This window comes from Chaetura pelagica, unplaced genomic scaffold, assembly GCF_000747805.2.
Source record: "Chaetura pelagica isolate M959 unplaced genomic scaffold, ChaPel_1.0 scaffold562, whole genome shotgun sequence".
Taxonomy (NCBI): domain Eukaryota; kingdom Metazoa; phylum Chordata; class Aves; order Apodiformes; family Apodidae; genus Chaetura; species Chaetura pelagica.
The window spans coordinates 204,034-216,831 of record NW_009952307.1 but is presented as its reverse complement, the minus strand read 5'-3'; the positions used below and the strand labels follow the sequence as shown (position 1 = coordinate 216,831).

At 42.7% G+C, this 12,798-nt stretch overlaps 1 protein-coding gene across 1 annotated transcript in view; it reads right to left on the bottom strand.

Annotated features, from left to right (window-relative positions):
- The window catches only part of WNK2 (WNK lysine deficient protein kinase 2), a 128,064-nt gene that overhangs the window by 90,396 nt on the left and 24,870 nt on the right, over window positions 1-12,798 (bottom strand). The window contains 1 exon segment of the mRNA XM_010007821.1: window positions 196-368. Coding sequence (XP_010006123.1) covers window positions 196-368 — 173 coding nt within the window.

Sequence of the window (12,798 nt, the reverse complement as noted above, 5' to 3'; positions counted from 1 at the left end):
ATGGAGGCAAAAATTCTTCCTGTCAAATCTATGCAGTTCAAACACAGGGACAAATGTCAGACACCAGAGAACAGCTCCGTTTTAATTTTTTTTTTCTTTTATCTGGAGATGTCTTTTTTCAGACTATGAAAGTAGGATTTTTCTAAAAATTTCCATGGCTATTCTTAGCCTGCTCACCAGGAGCACAGTACTTACGTCTTCAGTGTTCCAGAGGTCATCAATTCAGTAACCAGCACGATGCATCTTTTGCCTTTTACACAGGATTCCCAGAAATCATAAAATCTCACAATGTTTGGATGCTGGAGACCTTTCAACATTTCTGCTTCCTCTTTAAACCTCTGCCTCTCTACTTTTGTGAGTTTTCTGTCCTACAATCCAAAATAAGACATCATTAGTAGTGAATAGACAAAAATAAAGGCACTGCTTTGCTGGGGCATTCAAAATTCTAGATTTGTTTCATGCTTGTATAAAGAGCAATTATAAAATCTTTTATGTAAGAGATGAGCAGTGTGTATGAATTAGGGCACTTGCCTTAAATCCAGTGTCAAGCAGACAAAGCCTCACGCCCAAACAAAGAGATGTCTGTGCTACACTACGTGACAGCACTAATATTTCAGGCAACATAAGCACCCTCGTGGCTTGATGGATCACCACACAGCTATTTACTTCTTGATTTGGTGAGGATCATTATCTGAGAGATGAAGAGAGCCAGGGTGTCCTTCCCAGGCACAAAGGCTGGCACAGGCCTGGTGCTCCCACAGCCTGGCCCTGGCTGCTCTGGTGGCACTGACCCCCAGGACAAGGTCTCAGGACCCATGCAGGACTGACCACCCTTCTCTTTTCCCTAGGGACAGATTAAAACAATACCACCTCAAAAAGCTAAACAGTTTTTCTATTTGCTTGCTTTTCTGCCTAATTTTACTGAATTTTCCTTTAAATTGACAAAAGAAGGATTAAAGCCTTTTCCTATAAGGATATTGGTTGCACAGCAATACTATTTCTTTTGAGATTAAAAATGTGAGAAATGTCATGTTCTACTACTCTGGTTTTCCTAGAGAAATTTAGGAGCATGTCCCATAATGCCCAGGCTGTGAAGTGACCCTGCCAGGAGCACACAGAGCCCACCTCCTCCTCTCTGCAGGCCATGAACAACAGGAGACCCCTACAAGAGCAGCTCCAGCCTCTTTAGATTGTGGAAAAGAGCAAGATGAGAGCTTGGCTGACACCAGTTGCCAGCTGGTTTGTCTCCCCTGGATGACTGGTCAGGTTGGAAGCACTTCCCTCTGTTGCACTAGAAATGAAGCTCTCTCTTTAAAAGGCACAATTATGTAACTGTTCTTACTTACAGAAGCAAAGGCTCACGAATGACTAAGATTAATTAGTTCATATTTTTTTACACCTCAGAGATTTTCCTTTTCTCAGTTAACATAGGCATGTTTATAAGAGCACACACTTGATTTGTAAACAAGATGCGGAGGGATCAGGCCAGTGCCATTTTGGTGCCCTGCTCTCACCTGTGGTTGCAAAGAACTCAATACAGAAATTAGAACTGCCATGGCATCACTGAAACAATGATGGAAGAAGCTCCTTGGAGGACAGGAATCTACTTCCCCAGCGGTGTATGTGACTGGGGAGGAGCATTTCCATTTCACACCACTGCTGCTGAGGAGGTTCTCAGTTTTCTTTACATTTTATGGAGTAGCATCAGAGCTAATGTTGCCCTGAGCAACAGCAGCCACCTGGGCTGGCATAGTGGAGTGTCCCCTGGGGATCCATGCCGAGGTCCCTGGAGCCCCCCATGACCAGCAGTGCTGCTGGAGACAGACAAACATGAATGCCAGCAGTCCAGAGCAAGGGGCTATTTCTGCTGCCCTGTAACAACTGTGATTTCTCAAAGTTAAAAAAAAAAAAAAAGGAAAAAGAAATAAAGGAAAAAACATGCAGGCTTTCTCATGAGCCAGGACAGCAGAGCCTGAGAATTGCTTTCAAATCCATCTCTTCTTTCCCTTTTTCCTACTGCTGAATCTCATTTTAATTTAAACCCTGTAGAATAAATCAGACACACTGCTATTAAGGAGGAAAAGGTGCAAATCCTTGTGTGAGACAGGAAGATCAGTGTGGGCTAGCAGAGAAAGGAAACAGCAGTGACACAGACCCAACAACTTTCTAAAAGCCTCCTAATTAAAAAAAAAGTTTAAAAAGTAATACCATCCCCCTCAACTCTCATTTCCAGATTTCTGTGCACCATAAGAAATATATAAATATAAAAATACCCTTCAGACATTGCAGACAATCATATTCATAGAAATCTTGACTGGTTTAGGTTGGAAGGGACCTTAAAGACCATCCAGTTCCAACCCCCTGCATGGGCAGGGACACCTCCCACCAGCCCAGGCTGCTCCAAGCCCCATCCAACCTGCCCTTCAACACTGCCAGGGATGGGGCAGCCACAGCTTCTCTGGGCAACCTGGGCCAGGGTCTCACCACCCTCACACCAAATAATTTCTTCCTAATGTCTAACTTAAATCTACCCTCTTCCAGTTCAAAGCCATGACCCCTTGTCATACTACTACCTGCTCTTGTAAAAAATCCCTCTTTAAGTCTCCTGGATCCCCATCAGGTACTGGAAAGCTGCAACAAAGTCTACCCATATATTCTGCATATTCTACATACTATGAGCACCAGATCATCAGGGCCACTGTCTGAATTCAAAGTAACAATTTGGCAAGTTGGGCAACTGCAACAAAGTGATTCTGGAAGACAAATTTATTAGTAACTAGAGAAGAAGGAATCTGGACTTTTTTCAGCAGAATGATTGCTGAGCAGCTTTCTCAGGAGAAAGCCTGGCTCCAGTGCTGACCCTCGGGAGAAGAGGTGAGGGCAGAGAGATCCCTGGGCAGGGGGATGCCTGGGTAGGGCTCCAGGCACAGCAATCCCTCAGGCCTGCCCCACCCCCTTCCATGGGAGGGGTCTCCAGGGCTGTAAGAGATCAAATCAGTTCTTCTAAATTCTTCCAGGCTGAACCTGACACAAGCCACTGGTCAAAGCATAAGCTGTTTCTGAGAGGGCTTGACAGTTGAAATAGCTTCTACTCCGAAGCAGCAAAACCACCCATTTAATTGTATCACTCATTTGGTGTTTAATCCAAACCCAAAAAACCTTCACCAGGATCAGACACTTATTCCCCACCATATGATCCACATAAGGAAGAATGTCCTTATGCTGCTACAAAGATGATGAAGGGAGTAGAACATCTCCCTTATGAGGAAAGGCTGAGGGAGCTGGGTCTCTTTAGCTTGGAGAAAAGGAGACTGAGGGGTGACCTCATCAATGTTTACAAATATGTAAGGGGTGAGTGTCAGGGAGATGGAGTTAGGCTTTTCTCAGTGATGACCAGTGATAGGACAAGGGGTAATGGGTGTAAATTGGAGCATAGGAGGTTCAAGGTGAATATCCAAAAAAAATTTTTACTGTGAGAGTGACAGAGCCCTGGAACAGACTGCCCAGGGAGGTTGTGGAGTCTCCTTCACTGGAGACATTCAAAACCCACCTGGATGCGTTCCTGTGTGATGTACCCTAGGTGACCCTGCTCTGGCAGGGGGGGCTGGACTAGATGATCTTTCGAGGTCCCTTCCAACCCCTAGGATTCTATGATTCTATGCTGAAGGTAAAGGTGTAAGCCTGAAACAACCCTAGTACATCACAGTTTAAGATGAGGAACAGGTTCCTTTGGAAAGGTGATGCCAAAAAAAGCTACTCCTCTTTAACTGGATTTAAGGCACCACTTTGCATTAAGTGAATTAAGCTAAGTTCCAGATTCACCCAAGGACTCATCAACCACACTGCTGTCTGCAGCAGTAGATGCACACAGCATGGTACAGCTGAACAGGGAGGCTCAAGGATGAGGAGCCCTGCTCCTCTGCCGCTCCACAAGTGCGAGGGCAGCACCCTGAGCTGACCAACAAGCTCGTTGCTCAGTCTGCTCCACTGCAGTTATGGCACTGCTGCTATTCTGAGCTGCCTCAAGACACCAGGCTTGAAACGAAGAACATGTTCTTCTCAGTGTGATCTGGAGATAACGTTATGACACGCTTCCTCTCCTTTTAAGGCATTCACACTTCTTGGCTCTTTTCCTCCTCACTGGGACACAAAGTCTTGGCTCAGGAGGCGACACTGTAATTCCATTTCAAATAATTAAAAGCTTCTCAAGCCTATTGCTTACCACCAAGGTTTCTAAAATAAACTTCAACCTTCAAAAAGTCCACAGGAATCGTGCTGAGCTGGTTCAACAGTTCCAGAGTAACTGAAGTTAAACAAAACCAAGCAAGAAGTGAGGCAGCTAAGAAAGAATCTATAAATTCAACTTGTTTCCTCATCTTAAAAAACTGTGAAGAATAGTCAGTTTAAAAGGCTTCAGCACAGACTTTGTCAGTGGCATAGCCAGAATCTGAGCACCTGAGGGAGAGGAGCTTTAGACATACCAGCTTTGCAAATACACACCCAAAGCAAACCTGTCACTCTACTGCAATGCCAAGGCTAGGACCATGTTCAGCAGCAACGAAGGCATCAGGGCACACCAAAGAGGGGAGCAGAGAGAAGGCTGCCCCCAGTGCAGCCACACTAATCCATCCCCTCAGCTGCCTTCACCCTGTGTAGAGAATTTGCCCTTTTATTATTACAGCTGCTGGGGGCTCCTGCATTGAGATGTTTCTGGAGTGCTCCTGCAGGAATAAGCCACCACAGGGAGCACTTGGGGCACAGCATCCCTGTCACAGATGCACCAACAGCCTGACTGGCACCTCTATGATTTCACCTCTCATACAGATTAAGTAAGCATGAATTGGGCTGGGGTTATATGCTGCATCCTTCACTATAAAAAGCCATCTAACAGATATTAAACAAGAGGTTATAAGTTGTGAGCTACCTTTTCTTCATTAATTTTCCTAACTTCCCTCTTGCAAATCAGATTGTAACTGCATGGTCAATTTTAAGCATCAAACCACTGAAAGCTATTCACTTCTTTATGGAACAAAGAAATAATTCTCAATTAGCACTTTATATCCTTGCTCTTGGTAAATCACACACCCACTTAGAGAGGCTGGAGTAAAACCATGCTTGCAGCAGGAAGCTACATTAAAGTGCATTTTCTATCCATAAACCATATTTCTGCTAATCTAACACATGTATGCTCACTGCCTCTCCCTGCTTGTTGCAGGCAGGGTGACCAAATACCTCTCTTTAAGATGAAATGTATCCCTTCATTAAGTTCCTTAGTGGGAAACAACAGCAAAGATTGGAATTAGTAAATGTGTTAATGAAATGAAAGGGAAAGCTTACAAATTAAATTTCTGGAATGACACCCAAATTAACAGCAGGAACATGTTCTGTTAGTCATCCCCAAGCATAATTTCCTCCAGGTTGTAACATATGGGTTCTGACTAAGACAAGAGACTGACTTTCACCTCAATCTTTGGAAGATTTTTAAGAGAGATTAACAACTGAGCTCAAATTTCTTGCCTACTTGCTTGTGAGGGGCTAACAGATTTGGGAACAAACTACACCCTCAGCCCATGAGGAAAGGGGATCAAATGAAAGACATCAAAATAAGACCACACAAAAAGATAGTTTTTACATAGCAGTGCCTATAAACAGGGAAGAACAGAGTTTGAAACACAAACCAGCTTTGCTGTTTCACTGTGTTTAAGCTCCTCCTCTTAAAGTAATGAATTTTCAGTAATGTTAAAAAAATTAAACTATGTTAAACACTTCATAAGTGGTAGTCACTTAAGAATAAACCCCCACTTCTTGGTGAGGAAGCCAGGAACACTGGCTTCAACCAGCCAGCCCAGTCTCCTGTCATACTCCAATAAGACATCCCCCCTCCAGCCCTGACAGGTCCAACCTGTCCACTTGGGCTGTGACAGCCTTGCACAACAATCTACCCAGACTTCTTGGCCAAAGGACTTCTGTGTCCAGCTTGCCTGTAAATATTGGGTGGTGTTTGGTTTTTATTAAAATGCTTAAACTCATATAGCTGTATTTGCAGGTGGCTACTTAATTGTGTCTAACAGGGCCAAGTCCTTATTAGGAACAGAGATAGGTTTGTCTGGTGAAGACAGGCAGTAGGAGGACATGAAGCAGGAGCAGTAGGGCAGCAAATGGGGGAAGGGTTCACCTCTGTCACACAGAAGCTTTAGTATCTCATACCAGTACTAGTGGAAACTGAAGAGGCACCTCTGACACAGGAACAGAAAACAAGTATCTGAATGAGTAGGATGAAGATCTACTCGTAACATCACATTTTCACGTCTGTGTCCCAATTCTGTACATTTGCTCATGCACTGCAACTGTTCTTCTAACCAGAGATCACCTTGAGGTACAAAATCAGCAGTAGGATTCATTGACAGTTTCCTCCTTTGTAGCAGCCTTGTTTTATTTTGGATTTATGAGCAGAAATGCAGATCTTGTCCTGCTCATGGTCACAAGCAGGACAATGAGATGCCCAGCTTGGTGAGAATAAGCAGCAGCATTCCCAGACTCCTGCAGTGTAAGCCAAGAACTTGCTTTGCTCCTACACTGAACTTGGGACATATTAGCTGGTACCTGCTCATGAGTATTAGTCATAGCAGTTGTAATTCTTTATTGTCAGCACTGCCCCTTCAGGGAAACATCATCATTTTGCAAAATGTATCAAACTGTAAACATTAAAAGGTCTTTAGAAATAAAGACGAGCAATAACACATTTCTGAAGAAAAAAATTAAAAACAATTTTTGCATTTAAAATTAAAAACTTGATACATTTAGTGCAATCACCTTTTGCATTTCACATTAAGGTTTGTCTAATCCACTATCAGAGGAACCTAGGATTTCTCCCAAAGATGTAACTGGGAGAAAAAGCAGACTCAGGCATCCAGCAGTTGGGGCTATGAAGAGCTTGAGATATTTCTGAAGCAGCTACCCTCATGTACCAGCTCTATGCCTTTATTATTACTGTGCCTATGCTTACATTTCTAACAGTATTCAGAACCTTTTATTCCCCTACCATGTACATTCAATTGAATAAGCACTTATCTTTTAAAGTGATCCCAAAGAAGAAAAACCCCTTTCTGTGAACAAGCAGCAGATGCCATTAGACAACTTGCAAATCAGGAAAAAAAAACCTGTACAGCTTCATTACGTATCAGCATTCAGCCAACATTCTTCTTCACTAAGTCACCTTTGGTGAAGTTACAGCCTGCTATTTGTTAGCTGTGTTAGTGAAGCACTGTGAGGTTTCCCAGAGGTCACCTCATTTTCCAAATGCTTAAAAAGCAGCCTGTGCACTCCAGGATGCTCACAATTCAATAAGCAGTAGCTACAGAACAGGCTGGGAGAGATTTACTTATTTGCCCGAGTCCTTGCTAGAAATACACTGAAAATTAGAAGCTGAACATGGATCTTTATGTCATAAGTTCTAAGCACTTTGGAAGACCACAAGTTGAAGGCTGGAAGACTCAAATAGCAGGTACAAATGCCTCCAAGAACCAGAGCTGATGCCTTTGCAACTTAAGTAACTGGTTTATGAATTATCCTTGGTTTACAGCTGGACTCATGTCCATGTGGACTCATCCACACCATGCAGCCGAGCAGAGGAGGTGGCAGCTCCAGCCCTCAGAGGCTCCGTCCTTCTGGCCTGAGCCACAGCAGAAGGAGACAGAGACGTCAGAGCTGCTGCCTCCTTCAAATCCCCTGCTGAAGATGTGTTGGGGTGGAGAGGAGATGCTGCTGCCCTCGTAGGGCTGGTGCTTCCCAGGATCACTATGTAGTTCTGGTTGGAAAAGACCTTTAAGATCATCGAGTCCAACCATTAACCCAACTCTACAGAGTCCAGCACTAAACCACATCCCTCAGCACCAGACAGCACACACTCCACACAAGCACCATGGCAGGACACTTCCAGGCTCAGAGGAGTCACAGGAGGTTTTCCTTCTTTCAGCTTCTCTCCTTACTCTATGGAAGTTTCCAAAATAACTTATTTTGTGGGTATGCAATCCCCTCAGTTTCCCTTTGCCATGGGAGCAGCCCTGCTGTCTGTCCTCACAGCAGGGGCTGCAGCCCCTGGCCTGCCAGGGAGATGGGCTGGAGGAGGGCAGCCACCTTCCAGCCTCCGAGGATGGGGTGGAAACCCTGGATCCACCCCAGGGTACCCAGCAGTGTGTAAATACTCATGCTCATTTGGCTAATAAACTTTGCCAGTCAGAATTAACCCAGCACACAGAACTGCAGAACAAGGCAAGTTTTATTGAGCTTTGCCCTGTGTCTCAGTCCTTCAATCTTGCCTTTCTAGCAGGCCAATCTAATTTTCATCCCATTATTGCTCCCATTTCCCATCCTGCTATAACCTGGCAATTCCATACTCCAGTTTGCAAAACACACAGTGATAATTACAACCCAGCAGTACCCCTAAGGAGAGAATGGGTGCCCAGCTACAGTCACAGACATTCAGAAATAATAAAAATGTCCCTGTAACCTGAGTGCAGTCATGCAACCTTCTAGCATCATAGATGTTCTGGATGGTAAAATCTGTCAAAAAGGCAGATCTGCCTATCAGCCAACAGAAATGTCTGCATGGTTTCAGAGTTTCAGTAAAATACTTTGGAAATTGTTAAAATTTTCCTTCCTGCTGCAAAGCTGAGCACTAGCACTGGCAAAACCAGACTATCTGCTGACAGCTAACAAATAAATCAACGTACATACATGTGACATTCATATAATGACATTTAAAAAAATGTTTTCACTTTGTATTAGTTTTAATCATTCATGAAATATGCTAGTTTTGAAAAGTCACTTAAATCATTCCCTTTCCAACTTGTATTTGAGCAGAAATGCAGTAACAGGAAACATATTAAGCACGTTTTGCATGGTTTTTTCTGTTCAAGTCAGAACAGATATTTTCTGCCTCAAAAATGAAGCCTTTGAACTGTTGCATTCACCAGGCAACCACAGGTCTTGGCAGCTTTACCAGTCCTACAAGATAACCACTGAACTGGCCTTCAGTCTTCATGTCTCATTACAGATCATTATGTAGTTGTTCCTGTTCTGTACATATCTGCTGAGCTGAATTATCTTGAGGGATAGGAATAAAAAAAACAGCTGAACAACAAAAAAGTGATCAGTCTTTGCACACACCTTTATTTAAGCTCTGATAATGGCTTAATGAATCCCAGAGAGACTTTTTCAGTTCTTCATGCTCACTGTGGCCTGCTGAGCCACCTACACCTGGTCATTTAATTCTTCTGCGCCCACGGTTCACCTCTCTGGGACACAAAAAAACCAGGAATTCCTCAGTATAGCCTGCAGATCTATGGACAATCAGCACTATTGTGAACTCTGCCTCCTCCCAATTTGCTTCTGGTCTCTGCCACTTTTTTGGTGGGCTTCATTGGAAGAGAATAGAGGAAAAGAGTTGTTTAAGATTACTTGCTCCTTCTGTTTTGAAAAAAATCACTGCAGAGGGACATACTGCAAATACCCAACTTGAACTCCTGCACCTGGAAAGCTGAAAGTCTGGGGCCTCAGAGCTGCCCCAGGAACACTCCGCGCTCCTTCCAGCCCTGCTCCACATCACACAGCACCAGAGAAAGACCAGCTGCTGGCTGCTGCTGGAAGTAAGAGTCAGAAGACATGATACGTGGGACGGATACAGTGCAAGGATAAAGGAAAAAAAGCAACAGGCCATCTTTTCTGCCATCACAACTCAGAGGCTGGAAACAAGCATCCCCTGTAATGTGCTTGCAAAACTCTTGGAAAACAGGGACAGATTGGGGCACCCCTGCTCCTGAACACTTAAGCAGTAATTTATCTGGAATTTTGTCTTAGCTGGGAACCTTTTAGATGCTGAAAGGAGCTGCCACTCTCTGTGCATTCCTAACTCCACTTGACAACCTGTTAGAAACCATTCAAAGGCAAATGTTGCACTCCTGGCCACTGACACATTAATCAATGTCTCCTATAATGGTTAAGAATCAAGCTGAAAGCATCACATATTTAACAAAATATTCCCTTTTTCTTTTCTTCTCTTTCTTTTCCCTCCTGCAAAGCTTGACATTCTATAGCCCTGCTAGAAAGAGTATAACACCAGCTTGTCAACTAACATACTTACAGCTAAAAAATTCACTTCCCATCCCTTGAACAACAAAGCATGAAAGGGTAACATCAACACGGGTTTATGAGAAATGGATCCTGGCCACTCTCCAATGAGATTATATGTTTGGGTTGATAAAGATAAGAGCATTGACATAATAAACTCAGATTTCTGCAATACATTTGCCTCACAGTAAGAACGAGTGAGAAGGAAACATAAAGGATCCATGTACATAAGTTGTTTAAACATTAGGTAAGGGACTAGTCACAAAATATGAATTACACACATAAAAATATTTATCTTTGATGACTTATCAAGAGGTTCTGCAGGGTCTAGGTTTTCTTCTAACAAAGTGACTTGTATTTTTATGGAGAACTGTGAAAATGCCCATTGTTACTAGCAGATTTCAGTCTTCGAAAAAAATTAGGAGAATTAGCACAATTCTCAATACACCCCTTAGTGTGGACCCAGTTTTAAGGATGGGCTGTGAGGACTGGTGAAGAGCCAGGCCTTTCTGGCCAGGACTAGGGAGTTCAGTCTCCACAATCTACCAGAGAGAGGGAAAGGGATTATCAGAGATTCATTCAAGAAACGTTCTCAACCAAGGTAGACAGGAGGTTCAATTCGATAATCTCAGTGGTACTTTCTGGCTTGCAGTCTGTGGCACAGGTATAGTTATGATATAAGCAGCATGTTCTTGGCTACAGTCTCAGAATACTATATCAAATGCCAGTTACCAAATGCAAACCAGATAGTTGCAATCTTGGCGAGACAGGACCTGTGAAAAAATGAAGTCAGCAGCACTAAACCTAAACAAATGTGAGCGATGGTTAGCAATAGGAGCTCCTGCATCCCATCATGACAAGAGACTGAAAATTGGATAAGCAATAAAAACCCCAACTGAAACAAAAAATGGACCTTTCACTGGCAGATTCACAACTGGTGGGCATAGATACCTCTTAGGAGCCTGCGAGCTCAGCCCCCTTGCACACAGCTGTTCAATAAACTAAAATCTGTAGCCTACATAAGTATGGGTTTTATAACATGATACAAGGGATGTTTCATAAGCTGTATTTAATAATCAACAGACATTCAGAGATTCTACAGAAAACAATACAAATCAAAACACTATATAAAGTTTCATTTATAACTTCAGAAAGAGAATACTTAAAAGACTTTTAAATGGGAAAATGAGGTTATGGAAAAGAACAGCCTGGTAGTTTGGATTTCAAACTCAGATTTCACTAAGTAGTGCAAGAAGATACTACCAACACAGAGACGTTACTTGCTAGGAAAGGTTTGTTGTATGTTTAGTCACATATTATCTCCTATATTCATAAAACTCAGTACAGGTTAGAAAAACAGAGAAAACTTCCTTTCTTTATCCTCTCTCCCTAAAAATGCACTCTGTAACGACATGCAAAGAAAAACTCTTTTCAAGTCGGCTGTGTTTGATTTTAAGAGCATTAACAAGGTGCTACGGAACTGAAGAACCCACCCACAGAGAAGTAACCCAACAGAAATGTCTGCTCTCCTCTACCAATTTCAGTAAATAAAAACAACAACATCTCTTTAATGAAACAACTAAAAGAAAAAAACCCATATTGCATACAAATACCATATTGATTTGACTGTTTGGGGGTTTGTTTTTAAAGACAAATTATATTGCCTGCAAAACTTAGGCTTGAAGATCCATTTGGTTAGATACACATTAAACAAAATGGTTCTGTGTTCAACAGCTATTGCTTCCAAACACTTTCATTAAGGAGTGAGAAACAATAATTCATTTTTTTTCCCCCAAAGATAGAAGTCTCTGTTCAGCAGAAGCTAGCCACCTATAAAACACAAAATACAGAATAGTGAAAAACTTGACTAGAAGTTAGGAAAAATTATCTGGGCACTCTGCCTAGTTTTTGTATGATTTCAAAGACTTTATAATTATTCTTTAAACTTCCCAAAATTCAGGTATTTCATCTCTCCTTAATGAAGTCCAATCAATATTCCCTTTTAGGATTGCAAGTGCTACTCTCTCTGACTCTCGAAGTCCCTGTGGCGTGCACAGTAAGAACGCTTTTCCCTGGTATGAAACACCACCTTAATTACTAGTGACAGAGAACCAGAAATTTGAGTAAGACATTTTTAAATCACCAGCAGTAATGGACACTAACTGTAAAGAATGTAAATCCCAGGATTGTGGTTCTCACAGTCCCCAGGATAAGTGACAGGTGAGTACACAGAAGGGCTTCATAGGTCAACAGGTTATTGTTCAATCATGGGGCAAACCATACTCATAAAGAAAAAGGAAAGCACAGATGTCTTAAGAGTAGACTGGAAAAGAACAAGAATGCAGGATTTAAGCACCTATCACGGGAAAGGACAACTGCCCTACCCTGGGACAAAGAAATTTTGTAGGGTATGTCCTTGCAGGAAGGAATTCAAGCTCATTATTCAAATTAAAAGCAAAAGAGATCTCCTCAAATGATTCCATTTATTTCTTCCTCAATAAAATCACTGTTTCTACCTAGCACTCTTCCATCAGTGACTGGATTGGGCAGCCTCCCCCCAAGGGGGCCCACTCCATGGAGCCACCAGGCTCCTGAGGAAGAGCAGGTCACCACCTGGTATGGATGCAAAAATGTGAGGCTTAGTCTGAGGATGGTAGGTTCTCACCAAGA